The following is a 20,340-nucleotide window of genomic DNA, read 5'->3' on the forward strand; positions in this document are numbered from 1 at the left end:
CCGTTGCAATGGAAGAGGGTATTTTATGATACTCTCTTTTACAGAAAGACTCTTTTCCTTTGGATTCCTTACTGGGCAGAAAATGGAGGCAGTAACACTTCCTATGTAATACCACTCTATAGCCCATTCAGTGGTGTATGGGTCTGATCATTTCATACCCACTGGCATGGGAACTTTAGGACAGATTTTGTTACAAAAATTTTTAAAGGCTAATAGACACCAGAATAATCCCTTTACCCAAGGTCCAGCGAGATTAATGCCATATATTTATTTTACTGTTATTTCTTTGGAGTATTAGTTCAATTGAATAGGCTCTGAGAGCACTGTTGAGGAGGGAGAAAGTGAGCACAGGTGTGGCATTGCACTGAGTCCGTTTTAGTGAGGACAACAGGATAGCTGTTCTTTTTTCTTGGGATTACTGTGATGCGTGTATTATATGATACCACGTCTTCCCAACTGGGTATATATCTCTCCCCTGTACACATACTGGTCATTGCTAGGAATCCTGACTCAAATCGAGAAACCCAGAATACCTTGACCTCAGAGACTATCACATTCATCTGTATACTTCTTGAATTTGTTTATAGACGGTAGCACTTCAAAATTGTGATTTTATTTGAACTGGTATATTTCAAGAGGTATTTGACAACTTTTATTTACTTAAGACATTTCTTGAGTATGTGATCTTCCTGGGCTTCCTCCCTGGGTAGTGTTTGTTACAGTCACTGGCAGGGCACGCTTTCTTTCCCCTTTTCCTACCACCTCCTCCATCCCAGCTGTGCTCCTCAATAGCTAGAGCTATTGAAAGTGCTATGGGAGACTGCCTGTCTTACTTGCCCAATTTAGAACGGATTTCATTGAGCTGTGCTATCATAAGCTAAGCTTAAAGAGAACATATTTTCAGAAATTCATATTTAAAGTCCTGTATACATTGTACCACAGAGTGCTCCAAATGTACCTCCTCCCATCTCCAGGTAAATCTGTATCCATGATAGGCAGGCCCAGTCTGAAGAGGGAAAGAAGGAGCAGGCTTGAGAGTCCAACTAACATTCTCAGGTGTTTATCATTGGGGTAGGGGGGGAAGGAGTGTGTCTTATCTTGGTATTGCCTCCTTCTTGTGCTGGCTAGAACATTTCCTAGATACAACCAAGCCCCTTCCTCGGTTGTTATCACCTGTGGCACTTGAATATCTCTCTCTGTGTAGCAGCTAGATCTATTTTGTAATCAAGTTATGTATCAACCGTGGATTACCTTAGTGTAACTGTGTAATCAGGCGAGACATACAGGATGATAGAGCCTCTTTCTGAGATCAAAGGCAGAAGGAAAATTAGCAAAGGAAGATTTCACTTGAAATTCTTGTTTAATTAGTCACACAAATGCTTCCTACCTTACCCTCACATCCACTCTCAAAATTATAATATAATACAGTAGTGCATATTGTGGTTTTCTTGCAATTCAGGGCATCATCAGTAATTTAAGCAGGGAATCATATATGAAGGTTAAAATCTATTTTCCATGAATTCAGTATGAAACTGTGGCCATTCCTATAGCCTTGTCATGGGATCATTAGAATGAGCATAGAGGTATACTCATGCAGTGTATAAAAATGCAGTTAAAAAATCCATCCCTGCTTTTAGGAGTGGGGTTTCAGTAGATGACAAATTTATTCATAATCTAATGCCTCTTCCATGAGGATTAGGTCTTCATGGGAAGATTCCACCAATGGAGAAGTGGTAAAGAAAATAGATCCTTGATTCTAATTAACTTCATTTGACTTCTAGCTCTCCCTTTAGCTATAGGATGTTAGATGAGTTATTTACTTCTCCAGTCTTTAAAATTTTCATGTTCAAATGAGGATACTAATAGAACCAACCTCAGGGTGATGTTACGGGGATTAAATTTAGGTGCTGTTTTTGAAGTGATTACTCAAAGCCAGGCACATAGCAAACACTTGATATTAACTAGCTGCCATTGTTAACTGCAAAACAGTGAATTGGAGCTAGCAAAGGCCAAGAGCATCTCTTTCATGGCAGGGTGGCAGGCACCATTCAGCTGGAATATTATCTTCATTTTTTCAGTATCTGTGCCAGTGTTCACCTCCATTGGTCCATACAATTGATGGTTCTCTGTACCTTTATTCTAGTTTTTAAAAAGTATATTTACGTTATCTCATTAAATTCCACATCTCTGTGCAGATAGTGTTCGTTAGTAATTGCTGATTAGCCCTTAGTATTTCCAGTTGTCTAAAGTGCTATCTTAAGCTTGCACTCTAGTAGGGAAGTGATAAGCAGAGAATAGTTGCCCCATGAAGCTGTTTGCAGTCCACCCATGCACCTGACAGCAAAGAGGTAAAGATAATATTTAGGGTTGAGTACATACGGTTTGATCTAACATCTGTTTAAATGTGATGATTTAATAAAGTTGCAAGAAAAAAAATTGGCAAACCAAGGGCCTGAACTTTAATTATCAAACAAAATAGGACCTCTCCTTCTGAATTATTCTTGTTTTAACTCATTTGATGGGCAGGATTTTATTATTGGCCTCTTTAATGACTTTGCAGGTGGATTCCTTATTTGTATGTGTAGTAATTACAGATCAGAAAATTTCTGGTCATTTAAAATAGGGAACTGACTTTACAAGACTCTAACTCCTAAAGCTAGACTATCTTAAAGTTATGTCCTATTCCATAGGCCCATTCTTTTGTAGATAAAATTTTTTAGAGAGACGTTATATGTGTATGGAGCTGTGAAGCTAGCATGATTGATCTGTAGATGACAGTGTATTCCTGCAAAGTATACATATTGGTTTCACAGGAAGAATAACATTGATTGCCTTAGCGTCAGATGTGGCAAAGTATTAATTTTCTGCCATCATGTATTATGGGGTGTATATGGATCATGGTAGTTAATGCATCCAAATACACTTAATTAGATAAATAGAATACTTTGTGCTATTTGCATCTTCTTTTACTTGAATTTCTTGTGCATAAATGGGGTGTGTTTTTTTAAAAAGCATATTCTCATTGTTTTTCTGATTTTCTCAGTTCTATTTCTTCACGTAGAACAGATAGTGTGGTCTGTATCTTCAAACGATTACATCAACTCAAATATATAAGGCAGTTTATGAAGAGTGAAATATTTTAGAAAATTATTTATGCCTTTTCAGGAAAAGAAAATATTGGCGTCCTGTTCTTTTACTAGTGTTGTGTGACTGTGTCTTGTACTTGCTATAAATACGCATTAGCAGTTTATCTCCTATTAGGAGTAAAGAGGTAATTTTCTGCTGCTGCTTCTTTCTTGAACTTAGATTAGATTTATTCTTAAAGGAGCACAAAAGCAAACACAGACTTCTCATTCTAATTTTAAATAATTTAGAGTGGAACTGTGAACACAATATTTTCCCCATTGAAGATCATTTTATACTGAAGTTTAATATAGGTTTTAAAATTTCTATTTAAAACTTGGGCTCAGGAGGGTGATGGTAAAGTGTGACATTCGCAAGCTGTTTCCCGGTGATGAAAAATGCATGAGAACATAACCCACACAGGACTAGTCAGGCGATTTTGAATGTAATTTTCCATTAAGTTTTACTTGATTCAACTCAACACATGGTTTGTACCTTACAAGTTTCATGAAGAAGAGAGTACGTGGTCCACTGTCTTTATTAATCTCTTCTTAGTATGTCTAATTCATATTACTTTCAGCCTTTCTTCTCTTCTGATATGTGCGTCTGTATTTATATTTTCTTGTGTGTATTGATTCGGCTGTCTCCCTGGGTCTTAAAATGTCGTGGCTTCTGTGCCACATATTTATTTATGAATTTTCAATTTTCATTTTCTTTTTAGTCACACAGCTAAACTATTTAAGTTTTCCTTTTGTTCTTAATTGCAAATTTCATTGCATTGTGTTCAGGAAAAGTAACAAGATGTTTCTGCAATTTTGGATATTGAATGTGGTCATTTTTTTTTGTGGATGTTAAATATGTGTTTGAAAAGAATATGTATTAATATGTGTATTAGATTAAAATGGTAATTCTCATATTCAGGTTCATAAATCCCTTACTTATTACTTGTCTGCCTGCTTTGTTGATGTTTGAGTGATGTATGTTTGTTTCCCATTATCACCATGAATTTGACAATTTCTTATCTTACTGCTACCAGCAGTTATTTCATACACTTCAAAACTATGCTAATTGATTCATACTAGTTTGTGAGTATTAAATTTCTTTGTGGCTATTGATGTTCATTTTTATGATATTACTAATTTAATCTATTTGCTTATGAATTTTATCTTGTCCATCAGTATTGCAATGCTGCATTATTTTGTGAAATACATTTTTGCTGTATTTTCAGATTTACTCATTTTAATTTTACCTCTTCTTAATAGCATATTGCTAGACTTTCTTTGTTTTTTCAATCATAAATTTTTATTAATAAAGGAAATTTGATTATTTTTATTATAATCAATACAGTTGATGCTATGTTTTACACAATCAATATGGTTCACCTTAAGCTCTTATTTTATGAACTTTTACTTAACGCGTTTTCTTCTTGAGCACCCCCTGCCTCTGACCTTTCACTTTTTATTTCATCCCTCTCCTCATGACATGGTGTCCTTCTGTTCCTTTTTCCCTAGTTTGTCTGGGATTTGTGTATCCACTTCATATTATTTGTGACGACCTTTGAAGAGTTAAGAAACGTAGTAAAACATATGCATTTGGAGTTACTCAGCTTCTCCAGTCTTTCCTGATCAATGGAAGACATCTCAGCCTGCCGTTGCTTCTTTTTTCCTAGTGTTCCTTGCCTTTTTGCACTTCACTTATCACTCCAACTACATCTCAAATCGAGAGAATACAGAATTTTATAACCAGATTTTTTTTTCTGTAGATGGCAACATTGCAGCTTTTCCATCCCACCGACAGAACTATTTTGAGTATAGTTTTAGTGATTCAGAATCATTTCCACTATTTATTTTGAAAATGTTGCCTAACTGTCTTTTTGCAGTCATTGTTGTCTGTGAGAATATTATGCCAATTGGATATTTTTTCTATTTAGATGCAACCTCTCCTTAAAGTTCTCTAGGAGAATTCTCTTCAAACATTGAGCTTATCACTTTTTAATGAATGTCTGTTCTTTTATTCACTGCCCATTGAATATTTTATTTCATTGATTAAATATTTAATCTCTAGATTTCTGAGTGTTTCTTCTTATATGATGTAGTGTCTCTGAACATACCGGGTGTTTGTATTCAGAGTTATTCTTTGCAATGTCAACTCTCTTACTCAGGTTTTGGTTCACCTGCCCATTAGGTAGTATGCCTTTTTTCCCAGGTATTGATTTTCCTGAAATGATTGGTGATTTTTGATTATATACTCATTTTTTGTATTTCAGAATTGCTGTCAGCTTATTTGGTTTTCTGTAAATCATCTGTAGTGATCGTGTGAGAGAGCAGGGATTACAGCTTGGGAGTGGGGGATACTCATCCTTTTTCTAGGCAGTGGCTATTTCCATCCTTGCTCTGCCCCTCTGCCCTGAATACTCATCCTCTCAGTTGTCTCTTCTGTGCAGATGTCCCTGCACTTTGCTTGGGACACCCTGTGCTCAGCTGTGCTCATTAATTTCACATTTACCTGGAGACTCCTGCTTCTTTTCTTTGTGGTACTCTTCTTCTCCAGGTTGGGGCATTAGGTCACCCCAGTCTTTTCTCTGAAGTTTTGATTCCTGTTTACTGTCTGTCTTTCAGAATTTCTCAAAATTTCCGATCAAGTATTGGCACGTTTTCTTGTTTCCCATTCCTGCTTCTGGTTTATTGTTTTTGAAAACTATCTTCTCAGTCACTGCGGCATTTTGGGTGGGAAGGGGGTAAGAAGCGTGTGTTCCACTTGCCACATGGTGTCTTTATAAATGATGGGAGTCAGATCCATTCCCAGGATGTTATGTTTTTTGTAAGTGGTATAAGAGCACATGCTCAAGGATAGTGTGCTATAAACTTTCTGCAAGAGGTTCTTTTCCTGAGCTTCTAAAATTCATTAATTATGCAGTAGTACAATCACCAGCAACTTTTTAAAATCATTTATTTATGTATTTATAACTGAGATTGGATGATCCTTTAAGATGCTTTTAATTCCTCATGTAATTATCATTTTCTGATATGTTTTGATATTACCTTTTTATAGCAACATGAAAATAGTAGATAACTTGCCCCATGGAGCATAGCATTCCCCATTTCTTGCTGTCTGGTCAAAGTTGAGTCAGGAGCTGGGGACAGCAAGAGGGATGAGACTACTCACTTTTAGCACTTTTATTGTCTTGATGGGGTATACCATGTCTTCGGGAACAGTTATTTTGCTGCAGCTAAACCTTCAAGGGTGGTTTATAATACATAAGACAGTTCCTTTTGTGTTAATGAGTAATATCTGAGTGATACATTGTTGATTATTTGTTTGCATTATTGTGAAGAGGTGTTGGAGGAGTACCTTTATCTGGCTGAATATCACACGGTCATGATTTATAACAGGGGTCAGAGAGTAAACATTTTCAGTTTTGTTGGCCATGTCATCTCTGCTGCAGTTGTGACTCTGTTGTAGCTTTCAAGTCACAAGGCAATATAGAAATGAACATGCATGGCTGTGTTCTAATCAACTTCGTGGACACTAAAATTTGATTTTCATATATAATCTTTTCATGCTAGAAATTTTATTCTTCTTTTGACTGCCCCCTTTAAAAAAGAAAAGTAGAAACTTTTCTAAGTTTGTGGGATGAATAGGTGGTAGTTTGGTGCTGCCGGCCCCTCATTTAGAAGATTATATAATAACATGGAAAATACTCATTATATATTGAGTTGGGGGGAGGAGAAGCAGGTTAAAATCAGTATGTTTAGTGTAATACCATTTATGTAAAAAAGCAGACATCAGCATATAGATAGCACTGGAAGAAGAGATACCAAAATATTAATGGTGGTTCTTTCTTGGTGGACAGATAGATCATGGGTAAATGTAAACTTTTCTACATTGTATTTATTTGCATTTTCTGTTTTGTATCCTGAATAGTTATTATGTTGTTTTTTTAGAAAAAATTATTCTTATATCAGAAAAAAGTTATGGGGCACTTGGGTGGCTCAGTGGGTTAAGCCTCTGCCTTTGGCTCAGGTCACGATCTCGGGTTCCTGGGATTGAGCCCTGCATTGGGCTCTGCTTGGCGGGGAGCCTGCTTCCCCTCTCTCTCTGCCTGCCTCTCTGCCTACTTGTGAACTCTCTCTTTCTGTCAAATAAATAAATAAAATCTTAAAAAAAAAAAAGAGAGAAAAGTTATTTTAAAAAGTGACAGAATCTATACATTTTTAGCAAAATTGGCCTATTTATTGTTGATTAGTTTGATACAATCTGTTTTGTTTACCCTCTGCTCCATTTTTAGCCGACAAGTCCCAAATTTGGAAAAGCTGACTCATATGAAAAACTGGAAAAGCTAGGGGAAGGATCTTATGCTACAGTATACAAAGGGAAAAGCAAGTAAGTTCATTTGGTTTTTAATATTTCACATTGAAAATGTACCTGCTCTCTTAATACTGGTTATTAGCAATTAACAGTATTTATTTAAATAATTCTCCTTTAATATACAATAGATTTTTCCTTCTCAGTTTTTGTTGTTGTTGTTTTAAGAAGTGTAAAAATCAGCAGAATTGGTTTTCCCTGCTAGCAAACAATTTTGCAGACTTGTCCAATTTATCTTTTCTGTCCTACCCCCGCCCTTCTCCCCCAACACTGAGGCTAGAACCTTCAAATGAGAATTCGTTTCCAGGTGAATGATATGATTAATTTCTTCTGGAGGTTTAGTGCTTGCTTAAGAATAAGAGTACTGATTTGACAAAGTCAAATATATTGGCCATTCTTGAGGTTTTTTTTTTTTTTTTAATTGAGCTTTTACTCTATCTGACTAAATCACTAAATTAAAAAAAAAAAAAAGAAGCAGACTTTTTCTTTTTTCTTATCCGAGTATTCTGACATTATACGACATGTATTTTCACATGGAGAAACAACCTTCCCTCCTGTTGTCATCTCCACCACCCCCGCCCCATACTGTCTTGTGGTCGGGCACAGGTTTGGATTCTTGAAAAGCTTACCTCTGTGTTTCTGATCGGCCTCCTCCCTTTCTCTTATTGATTAAAGAAGGCGGAGTTACTGTATTCGGTGGCATGCAGAAATATAATGCTGTTTCTCAAATAACTGTAGGAGATAGAAACCTTGCCTTACCATAATAGCATTACCAAATAATGTTGAAAATTAATTTTCTGAACCATCCCTGTTTTTGTCTCTCTTTTACGTCATTATGGAAGATAGGAAATTCTAACCTAATTAATTACATAGAAACATGTAGTGGAAAATTCTCTGAAGGAACATTCTAAACACATAATTGGAAATTTTGACCATTTAGGTAATCTTTGGCTTTTCTGGAATATAGTCTTATACCTTACTTATTTATTTTTTTTTTTTAAAGATTTTATTTATTTATTTGACAGAGAGAAATCATAAGTAGATGGAGAGGCAGGCAGAGAGAGAGAGGGAAGCAGGCTCCCTGCTGAGCAGAGAGCCCGATGTGGGACTCGATCCCAGGACCCTGAGATCATGACCTGAGCCGAAGGCAGCGGCTTAACCCACTGAGCCACCCAGGCGCCCCACCTTACTTATTTTTTTAAGAAGGTTCAGAAATATTTCTGACAAAGGAAGGTATGTAAGTAAGGATTCAGGAATAATATAAGTAACAAATAGTAATACTAATTTTGAGGTTTTGAATATTTACCAAAAAAATCTTTAAAAAAATTTTGAATGCAGGGCTCCTGGGTGGCTCAGTGGGTTAAGCCTCTGCCTTCAGCTCAGGTCATGATCCCAGGGTCCTGGGATGGAGCCCCGCATCGGGCTCTCTGCTTGGCAGGGAGCCTGCTTCCCCCACTATCTCTGCCTGTCAAATAAATAAAAATAAAATCTTTAAAAAAAATTTTAATGCAAAAGCAACATGATGGGGAATTAAAAAAAAAGGGCTGTTAATGACTTAACTCAAGCATCTGAGCATTATAGAATACTGCTGAGCAAATTTTAATAGAGGTTGTGTGTGAAACTTTATATTCTTTCCTGAAGAAAAAAAAGTTACTTCTCTAGTATATAAAAATTACTTGTGCAATTAATGTTTATAACATAAGGATCACTACACTGGATTAATCAATTATTTTGTATTATGTATGGTATATCTGTTGTCTCACCACTTCTCATGTTGCCCTGTAAAGATAGTTCCTATAATTATCACCTCCATTTCACTAGGAATCCTGGTGCTTGGAGTTTTTGCCACTTGTCCAAGTCCACACGGTTGGTGGCAAAGCTTGTTTTTGGCTCACGTCTCTCTGGTTTGCAGCCATTCTTTTCCTAACCATTATACAATACTGCTTGCACAGTATAAGGCCTTCCTTGGAAAGCCTTGGTCCTTGTTGAATATTCCAGATGGTTCGCACATATGCTCTGGCTTGTTGCAATCATGAATCAAACAGAAGCAAACATATTATTTCATTATAAGGAAACACAACAATGACTTTGAAGTGCCTTCCCAAAAAAGATGGTCTCAGCTGATATCCAAATGTAAGTTAATAACTCTATTAAATGTTGAACTTTGTGATTTATGTCAAAATCTTGGAGATAGTTGAAAAATCCTCCATTTATTATGCTCGAACAATAGGCTGTCTTTTAAGTAGCTGCAATCTTTGAGAAGGACGGTTCTGCACAGTTAATACTCTTCACTCCAGCAGGCCAGAATGTATCTTGTCAGCATTTCTCAAGCAGCTTCAAGCCCGCTGGTCACATGTAGCATTTAATTTCCTTCGGCTGGAGATGAAAGTCACTGACCACTCACCTGCTTTAAGAGAGGACAGGTTGCCTGTGCTTGCTTGCTTTAGAGTGGCAAGGTCAGGCCAGAGCCCAGCAGTTACGTGCCATCTAGTGACGCTGGAGAGCTGAGTTGGTTTGATGTGTCCCCTGAAGTGCTGTAATTTAAATAGCCAGCCGAAGTGTTGTGCCCCCCCACTCTAGGACTCCTCACCCCCCTCCCATACGTGTCGGCACCCTGGCTCCATCTTTAAACTTTATCTTTAGCATCTTCTCCAAGGGCAGCTATCATTATCTTTTAATAGAGGTGCCTGGTATTTGCAGAGATCTCACTGATTTCTAGTTTATGAGTGCTAGAATCACACGGGTCAAGTTGGGATTTTGCCACAACCTCGCTGTGTTAGTTCGCTAGGGCTGCCGAAACCAAGGACCGAAGATTGGGTGGCTTAAACAATAGAAATTTATCTTCTCGCAGTTCTGGAAGCTGGAAGTGTAAGAGCGAGGTCTTGGCAGAGTTCCGTCCTTCTGATGGTTGGTTCTGTAGGGGAGAGAATCTGTTCCCTGCTTCTCTCCCAGCCTCTGCGGTGAGCTGGCAGTCTCCGACATTGCTGGCTTGTAGACGCAGCACCTCAGTCTCCACCTTCCTCTTCACTGGTGTCTCCCTGTGTGTGTCTGTATCCAAATGTCCCCTTTTCAGAAGGACACTAGTCATATTGGATCAGGGCCCACCTGCATGACTTCATTTTAACTCAGTTATCTCTGCTAAAGGCCCTATATCCCAAGAACCTGTGTCATATTCCGAGGTTTTAGAGATGAAAACTTCATGTTTTTTGGAAGATATAATTCAATCTCTAACACTTACACATTTCAGACCTCAGTAATTGGGCACTGCATTCATGACAGTGTTCTTTTACTATTTATGGTGTATCTTGAGTCATCTTTTATTTCATGGTTCTTTAAATAATAAAGCAAAGCAGATCCCTCCCTCCCCCAGTGTTTGCGTACTTGTTAATTCAGGTGTAATTGCTGGTAGCTACAGTTCAGAAACTTCAGAAGGAATAGAGAGGCTTTTTATTGCCTTGAATTCCCTTGAATATTTTATTCTTGCAGGGACACATGGATTGGGAAGAAGTTGACTGAGATCTCTATACTGTGTAGCCACCTTGGTAAAGAGCTTGGTTCTAGGGGCACCTGGATGGCTCAGGCCATGGTCCCGGGGCCCTGGTATCAAGTCTGGGCATCAGGTTCCCTGCTTAGCAGGGCGTCTGCTTCTCCTTCTCCCTCTGCCTATCCCCCTGCTTGTGTGCTCACTCTTTCTCTTCCCAATAAATAAATAAAATCTTTAAAAAAAAAAAAAAGGAGCTTGGTTCTAAAGAGTACGGTTGGTGCTGCAAACATGTCAACATACAGAACTCAGCTTTTTAGTTTTTTAAATAAAAGCTTTGGATTTCCCACATTTTCATATTTGAGTAGAATTTTTTTTTTAAACCAGAGTTTTTCAGCATCCTTTGTGCTTACTTTGTGTGTGTCTTTGGGGGAAGGGAGGCAGTTTATCATCACCCTGACTGTGAATCTCTACCCTGGCTTGGTTTCCTGATTATGTTCTCTCTTTTAAATCCCTGTAGTATTTAATATAAGATTTTAAAAAGTTATGCATTGTATAATACTTTACATTTAAAAATAGATAGCATTTACGAATGTCTTTAATTTAGTACTTCAAAATCATCTTTTTACCTTTCAGGGATTTTCCCAGGGACTTTTATACATTAAGAGACTTGTTAACATCTTTTTTTTGAGCTTATTCAACTAATGATGAATGTTTATTGTGTTGTTTTGATGCCCTTTTTATACTGGTGAAGAAGAGATGAATCACATGCAGATTCTGACCTCAAGAGACTTCACAGTCTTGGAGGGAGATGGTCCATATCCCTAAATAACTTAAAATAAATTAGAATGTTGTGATATGAGCTAGAATCCAGTAAAAAAAGGGCCAGGTAAAATGATGTGGGGTTTTCAAAGGGAAAGAGAGGATGATGTTGACTAAAGTATTTTAAATATGTTCTCTCCAGGGGTGACTGATCAAATTCCCAACCTCATGTGCTTTTATTTTTTTAATTTTAAAAAAGTTTTTATTTTAATTCCAGTTAGTTAACATACAGTGGTGTGTTCATTTCCGGTGTACAGTATAGTCGTTCGGCACTTCCACCCATCACGCAGTGCGCATTATGACAAGTGCCCTCCTGTGTCCCCTTCACCTGTTTCACCAGTCCACTCCCCACCTCCTGTCTGGTCACCATCAGTTCTCTAAGTTAAGAGTGTGTTTCTTGATTTCTCTGTCTCTCTCTCGCTTACTTTTTCCTCTTTGCTCATTTGTTTTGTAAATTCCACATATGAGTGAAATCATTTGATATTTGTCTTTCTCTGATTGACTTATTTTGCATAAAAAAGAATGTAATCTTGCCATTTGCCAGGACGCAGGTCTAGGAAATACAACACTAAGCTTCAGGACTTTTAAATCAAGCCTCCCTCATCACTGTGTATATTCACAGAAATTCTTGGGACAGTTGTCTTTTAGGCTATGGTCCCCAAACAGATATATTTTCACCCTCTGTTATCACACTCTCCACTAAACTTGTTAAAGACTGGGAGCCTTAAGTGAAAAGCAAACTGATTCATTTGGATTATTGTGCAGATTTTGATTAAGCGAAAAGTACTACATCTAAGTGTTAAAGTGGAATTGGTTTTAAGCAATGTTGTTTGGCAGGGTGGGTGGGTTCTTTGTGTGTGAGCACCCATGAGTGCCTGGCTGTCCTAGATAAGAGCTCGGACCACAGCCAGCCTCCTCAGACTGGAGACGTGGTGGGACCGCATGTGGCTCAGTGTACTGGATCTACAGGCCGAGCACACCCAGGTCTCACCTAGATGTCTGAAGGCTCCCCGCCCCCCACCCGTTGTGCACCCTGCCATGAGTGCTGAGAAGTTGTGAATCTTTCCTCTTGGCTGGAACAGAATCCTCTTCTTTCCGTCCTACTTACCTAGGGGGGCTGTGAGGCTGCAGAGGCTTGCTTTTGATCATTTACACTTTGTGTCATTTAGAGAAGGAAAAACCTGCCCTTTTTCCATCTCTGGAATTAGAGTATTCGACTTATTTAGACTAAGTCATCCCACAGATGGTCCTGATTTCTGGTCCTTTTTTTCTGCTTATCTTCAGTTTCTGTTGAGGGGATGGTGCCAAAGGGTTACTCCTGCGGGAGCCTGCTCAACAGAGAAGCCTGCCCAAGCTGGTTTGTGCCAGCCATAAATTGTTATCTCAGAGGTCAATAAGAACAATGGACAAATTTGCTCACTTTATGTAACATGAGATTTATGTGATTGAAAGTGCCAATCTTCTTTTAGCATTTCATTCTGCCAATTTGTGCTGAATAATTGAGCTTGAATTAAACGACCTCATAAATTGAGAGACTATGCCAAACCCAGACTGAACTCTACTAAACACATTTCAAAGAGCTCTTCAAAGCCCCAGGAGAAATAGGGGGAAGAAATGCTGTTAATTAAAACAAGCAGCAGCGAGGAGAAAGGCTGTGGCAGTTAACCACCTTTTCAGAATATGGGAGATTAAAGAGGTGCCTCTTACTGCTTGCCCTGAAGGTCGACTCCATTGAAACACTATCAGGAGGAGTTTGAGGAATTCTAAAAATCAGAAATGCCCACATGGAAAACGCTGGACTCCTGGTTCACTGAAGTTTCGATCTTAAGTGTTGACACCTGGACTGTCATGCCACTCTCCAGTGCCCTGAGAGGTTGCCTGCCACAAAAGAGGCAAATCTGATTACATTTTATGAGCTCCACTGCAGGAGGCTCCTGAGGCTCAGTCTCTGTTTCTCATTAGGTCTGCTCTGGTTTTCTTTTAGACTTTGGGTCCACAGGCCAAAGCTTATTATCACCAGCCGCATTAAAGATCAAGCCTGTATCCGTGCTATTAATCACAGGGTATGAAAGTGGCATCGTAGTATGATAATGTTATCAGTGTTAGCTTTGTAATTTCATGCACAAAGTACAGCATTACAGTGTCCAACAAGAGAAATTGGATTAGAAAGAAAAAAGCTAATGGAGTAAATGAGTTTCCGCCTTGTAATTTTCAGACGGTGTTCTTCTGTCTAGGTGAAAGTTGAAAAAGCAGAATTCTTATCCTTACCTAGGCCAAGGAGGATAATGGCCCACCCACCAAATCTGCTAATTAAAAAAACCCAAAAGTCTATTCAGATTGCAGAATCAGCCCTGACTTCCTTTAGGGGAAGAATGCAAGGCATTGGAGTCTGGTTCATCCGTACAGCTGGTTTCATTTAGCTTGCAGCAGATAAACAAACAATGCCTAATCTTTCTGACAAAAGCGACAATGAGGATATTGTTTAGGCAAGAAGCGTGATTTCAATTATTAGACTAAACTGTACAGAAATAACTCTCCGATTAGACAGTGTTTAAATGTATCGGTCTCTGTTCGCCCTTTTTATTACCAGAGTCCTTTGATCATTGGATTAGGACACCCTCAAAAGAATCTGTGATATTTGCTGTCTTCAGAATGGTGGTCATATATCAGATATGCCCAGCTGGTGAAAATGGAGGCATTTTTTTGGTTAGTGGAGGAATTTTTTGGAAGAGTTAGGGTAGAATTTCCAATTACCGTAATGTCAGGTCTTCTTGAATCTCTCTCCCGTAGTTCACTTTAAGTGGTTTTTGAGGAGGACAAGGGGAAGGATATTATGATAAGATTGGTTTCAGTTTAAAGCATACCCGCATTCCTGAGTTGCTTCATTATTATTGTGATTCTTTTAGTTCCAACCAGGATGCTGGGGAAGTAGCGTCTTTCTGTTCTAAACCGGTGGTTCTCAACTGGTTCTTGACTTTGCTTCTCAGGAGACATTTGATGATATCTGGAAATATTTTTTGTTTCACAACCTAGGGAGAGTGGTGGTGCTCTTACTGGCATCTAGAGGCCAGAGAAGCTGTGCAACATCCTACAAATGATAGGACAGTCTCTCATACCAAAGAATTATTTGGCTCAAAATGTCAAAAGTGCCAAGGTCGGGAAGCCCTGATCTAAACAAAGAATGCATAGAGGCAGTTCACATTTTCTTTTTTGAAGATTTTATTTATTTATTTTTGTGTAGAGAGAGAGAAAGAGAGAGCGGACGAGTGCACATGTATGAGCCGGGGGGAATGGCAGAGGGAGAAGTAGACTCCCCACTGGAGCACGGAGCCTGATGCAGGGCTCAATCCCAGGACCCTGGGATCATGACCTGAGTTGAAGGCAGATGCTTAATTAACAGAGCCACCCAGGCATTCCTGGGCAGTTGGCATTTTTCCTTCCTTCCTTCCTCCCTTCTTTCCTTCCTCTCTTTTGCTCTTGCTCTTTTTCTTTTTCTTTTTCTCTTTCTTTTGTCATGTCTAGTTAAAGGAGCTCCTTCCTTTAGAGATATTTACCAAGACCCTAGTATGTTCTGTGTACTGGGCCGGGTGATGGATACATCATGGTAGGCAAAACTAAGTTCTTTTCATGGAGCCTATCATCTAGTGGGGGAGAGAAAAACAAGTAAAGCCAGCAGATAAATCTGTAATTTAAATTGCATAAAAGAAAAGAGAGTTGTGAGAAATAAGATAGAGAGTAGTGGGCTATATATATTTGCATGAGTGGGGTGATGGGTAATAAGCCCACCTTCGATGGATGGACAGTGGCAGTCTTGCTGAGGAGGATACACTTACTCTTAGAGCCAAAGGAGATGTGACCAACCAAGGAAAGCTTGGGGACAACAGTGCTTCAGGCCAGACCCCAAGGAGGGCTTGGTATGTTCTATAGACTCAGAGAGCCCTGGGTGACATGGGGTGTGTTCAGGGGAGATTGGTATGAATTGGATTTTGAGAAATCTTCAAGCCTTGAGGATCATGTTAGGAATGTTCTGCTTATACATTACTACAAAATGAACCACACTAAAACTTAAAGACTTAAAGCAGTAGCTATCATTTTTTTTTTGCTCATGAATCTGCAACTAGAGAGGGGTGGGAAACGTTTGTTTCTTCTCCATCTGGTATCATTTTGTGCAGCTTGATGAAATCTGAGGGATCCACTGCCCACATGGCTTACATGGCTGGCACGTTGGTGCTGGCTCTTCCCAGGTTTTGGGCTTTCTTATAGCATGGTGACGGGGTTCTCTGAGTGAGCCTCCTGAAATATAGGAAGTGAAACTAATGGCTTCATTTCCAGTATGCAAAAAGCTTGGAAGCTGATGCTTCTATCATTTCAAAGAGAAGAGGTGAGGCGAACTGAACATGAGAAACTTTAGTTCGTCAGAGAATGGAGGCTACAGGACAAACCACTGTACTAAATTCTGGAGAGATAGAGACCTATCCAGATAGAACACAAGCACAAGCTGCTGGAGCTATAAACTGGGGAGGATACTTAAATGGTAATTTTTATGAGTTGCTGGAGATGGGTGGTGGTCTAGCGTGAGAGTGTGTACTCTTGGGGACCACAGTCATAGGCCCCCACACTTTCTTGGGTTTTGCCTCCAGGAACCCCTTGGGGTTCTCACAGTGAAGATCATGGAAAGATCCCCTTGGGGCTCTGGCAGGGGAAGAGGAAGAATCATCATAAAATACATCCGAAGTGTTGTCCAGCACAGAAGCCTGTTCTGCAGGCAGAAGTCTTTCTAGAGCCTTATCCCAGGTGATTGAAGGGAATTTCTCCCACTCAGACTCTCTCCAGCCTTTCTGTCTCACATAAGTGGGAGATACCATACTCAATAATGGTCAGGGCCTCAAGGAAATAGATTGGGAACACTGCAGTCAGGGAAGGAAGTAGAGGGTTGAAAAGGGGCGAAAAAGGCTATATTGCTGGGAAAACGCTTGAGAAGGTCAGATCCCACGATGCAGGCTCACTAAATGAATTCAGACCTACTCAAAAGCTTTGGGAATGTTCACACTCCCTTATATCTTACCATCATGATGGCCCATGGGGCTCCAGTGTAATAATAGTAGATTATAGCTTACAGATTAGCCAGACACAGAACCCTCTTTGAGGAAGAGTACTAATAATGGAAGCCTCGAGTCAGGAGGAGACAAAAACAGAAACACTGGAATTATTTGAAGCCTCTGGTACCTGCAGGAACAACAAACAGTAAGTACAGCCAGATTAACATAAATCTTTAGCTTTGGCTTTCAACAAAAAATTACAAGACATCCAAAAAGATTGGAAAAAATACAGCCTGAAAAGACAGATTGGTCTGGATGTTGCCAGAGAGGGAATTTAAAATAACTGTGATTAATATATTAAGGGCCTAAATGGGAAAAGTAGACAAAAGGTGAGAAAAGATGGGTAACGTAAAGAGAGATGAGGAAAGAAAGAATCTAAGAAAGAATCAAAAGAAAAGAGAATTAACATTGTAACAGAAATGAAACATGCTTTTGATATGCTTAGTGGACTTCAGCACAGCTGAAGAAGGGGTCAGAGAACTCGAATACAGGTCAGTAAAAAACAGCCTTCCCAACTGAAATGCAAAGAAGAAGAAGAAAAATAAAAACATCTGAGAACTATGGGATAATACCAAAAAGTAACATATGGATAATTGTAATACCAGCAGAAGAAATAATCAAACAGAAGTATGTGAAGTAAAAATGCAGAAGACTTTCCAAAATTTATTACAGATACCAAACCACAGATCCATGAGGCTCAGAACACACCAAGTATGTGTTTATGTGTAAACAAATCTGAAGAACAAAAAATAAAAAAACCCTACACCTAGGAATATCATATTAAAGCTGTGGAGAAACAGAGACAAAGAGAAAATTCCAGATGAAGCTAGAGGAAAAAATTCTTTACCTACAGAGGAGAAAGAATAAGAATTTCATCAGACTTCTCATCAGAAACCACAAAAGCAAGAAGAGAGTGGAGGGAAATCCTTAAGAGAAGAGTTTTAAAAATCACCACCCTAAGGGACGCCTGGGTGGCTCAGTTGGTTAAGCAGCTGCCTTCAGCTCAGGTCATGATCCCAGGGTCCTGGGATCGAGTCCCACTTCGGGCTCCTTGCTCGGCAGGGAGCCTGCTTCTGCCTCTGCCTGCCTGTCTGCCTGTGCTCGCTTGCTCTCTCTCCCTCTGTCTCTGACAAATAAACAAAATCTTAAAAAAAAAAAAAAAAAAAATCACCACCCTAGAATTCTATAGCCGATAAATATCTTTCAAAGGTGGAGGAGAAATAAAAAGTTTCTCAAAGAAAAACTGAGGGAATTCATTGGCAGTAGACTTGGGAGAAATTTTAGAAATACTTTAAGCAAAATGAAAATGATACAGGTTGGAGACTTGGATCTCTGTAAAGAAGAGTGTTTGAGAAGGAATAAAGAAAAGTAAAATAAAATCTTTTATTGTCATCTTAGTTGAACTAGAAATGCCCTGTCTATTTAAAGCAAAAATAGTGACCATGTATTGGGAGATTATGGCATCCACGAGGGGTGGATGATTGCAATGGAAGACACTGTTAGAAGGCATTCTGCTACCCAGGAGCTGATACAGTGTTACTTGTTTTTTTTTTTGTTTTTTGTTTTTTGTTTTTTTTTGACAGAGAGAAGTCACAAGTAGACGGAGAGGCAGACAGAGAGAGAGAGAGAGGGAAGCAGGCTCCCTGCTGAGCAGAGAGCCCAATGCGGGACTCGATCCCAGGACCCTGAGATCATGACCTGAGCCGAAGGCAGCGGCTTTACCCACTGAGCCACCCAGGTGCCCAGATACAGTGTTATTTGAAACTAGACTTAGATTAGTTAGAAATGTACAGTGTAAACTCTAAGACATCCACTATGAAGATTACAAAAAGTATAAATCTTACATTAAGAAGATAAAATAGAATCATATAGAATGCTCAATTAAAATCAGAGGAGGCAGAAAAAGAGGGAGCAAAAAGGGGGCAAAACAATAAAAAAAAACAAACAGGATAGATATTAATATACCTCCATCCAAATCACTTAAGGTATAGTTGGTCTAAATGCACCAAGTAAAAGAGCTTGTCAGTGTCGATGAAAGACAAGATCCAACTCTGTGTTGCTTACAAGAAACCTACCTTAATTATAAAGACCTGGGTTAAAAGAAAATTGATAGAGAGAAAAGATGCCATACTAACGCTATTTAAAAGAAAGCTGGAGTAGCTATATTAATTTCAGACTAAGCAGACTCTTTCGAAGACTCAGAAGCCCTTCAGGATAAAGAGAGGACATCACATAATGATATATGTATTAATTTCCCAAGAAGATACAATAATTCTAAATGTGTGTGCACCTAACAATAGAGTGTCAAACTATGGGAGGCAAAAGCTGGTGGAACTGAAAGGAGAAACGGACAAACCCATTCTTGTGGTGAGAGACTTCAGCACCCTTGTCAGTAACTAACGGATCAAGCAGGTAAAAAGATCAGTAAGGAGTGGATGACCTAAATAGCACTTCCAAGATACAGAAAGTGGAAGTTGCCAACATTTTAAGGCCTGTGCCCAGAACTGGGACAGTGTCACTTTCACCGGCTTTATTGATCGGTGTTCCGAGAGACCAGAGTCAAGGGTAGAAGACATAGATGGTACCACTCAATAAGGAATGTCAAAGAATATGGGGGCTATGTTTTAATACCTCACATTAGAGTTTGGATTTCACTGTAGCCTAGAATTATATCTTCGTTCTCACCTTTGCAGAGTTCTTTCAGTTATCTTTTCTGACCCCATAGTCACTGATGCCTTTTTGGATTAACCTCCCTAAGTGTTAGGTACATTCCTGAGTATAAGGACCTGGTTTGATGTTCAGTGCATCTTATGTGTTGGTTGGCCTAAGACAATCTTGATTTTTGCTTGTTGTCTTTGTGTTATTATTAATAGTGTTTCTTTTCACTAATTCACTGTTTTTATTTTTCAGTGTCTCCATTTGGGTGATAACGTATAAGATCATCTTACTTATATAGTACTTTATTCCTCCAGAGACTTGATAAAGCATTTTGCCAAAAACTAGAAGTTGTTTAAAGTGCTTTATTGGGGGCGCTTGGGTGGCTCAGTGGGTTAAAGCCTCTGCCTTCTGCTCAGGTCATGATCCCAGGGTCCTGGGATCGAGCCCAACATTAGGTTCTCTGCATAGCAGGGAGCCTGCTTCCCCACCCCCACCCCCCCGCCCCTGCCTGCCCTTCGGCCTACTTGTGATCTCTGTCTGTCAAATAAATAAATAAAATCTTAAAAAAAAAAAAAAAAGAAAAGAAAAGAAAGAAAGAAATGACCAGTCCCACTTACAGTCTCAGAGGAAAGACAAATTTTAGGTCAGCAATGGATTCTAGGCTTACTGGTATCCTTCAGGAGGAAATGGCCAGCTCTGCCTAGTGCGGCAAAGTCAGAAAGTTGAGGGCTCTCTGCTCATCAGGGAAACCTGCTTCCTTCTCTCTCTCTGCCTGCCTCTCTGCCACTTGTG

General features: G+C 39.1%; 1 protein-coding gene across 4 annotated transcripts in view; it reads left to right on the forward strand.

The window, feature by feature from the left end:
- CDK14 (cyclin dependent kinase 14) overlaps positions 1-20,340 on the forward strand; it is a 570,565-nt gene that overhangs the window by 140,990 nt on the left and 409,235 nt on the right. For all 4 annotated transcript variants that reach the window (XM_044245987.1, XM_044245990.1, XM_044245988.1 and 1 more), the window contains one exon: positions 7,412-7,506. In XM_044245987.1, the coding sequence (XP_044101922.1) occupies positions 7,412-7,506 (95 nt within the window). The remainder of the gene's footprint in view (positions 1-7,411; positions 7,507-20,340) is intronic.

Source organism: Neovison vison, chromosome 4, assembly GCF_020171115.1.
Source record: "Neovison vison isolate M4711 chromosome 4, ASM_NN_V1, whole genome shotgun sequence".
Classification (NCBI taxonomy): Eukaryota; Metazoa; Chordata; class Mammalia; order Carnivora; family Mustelidae; genus Neogale; species Neogale vison.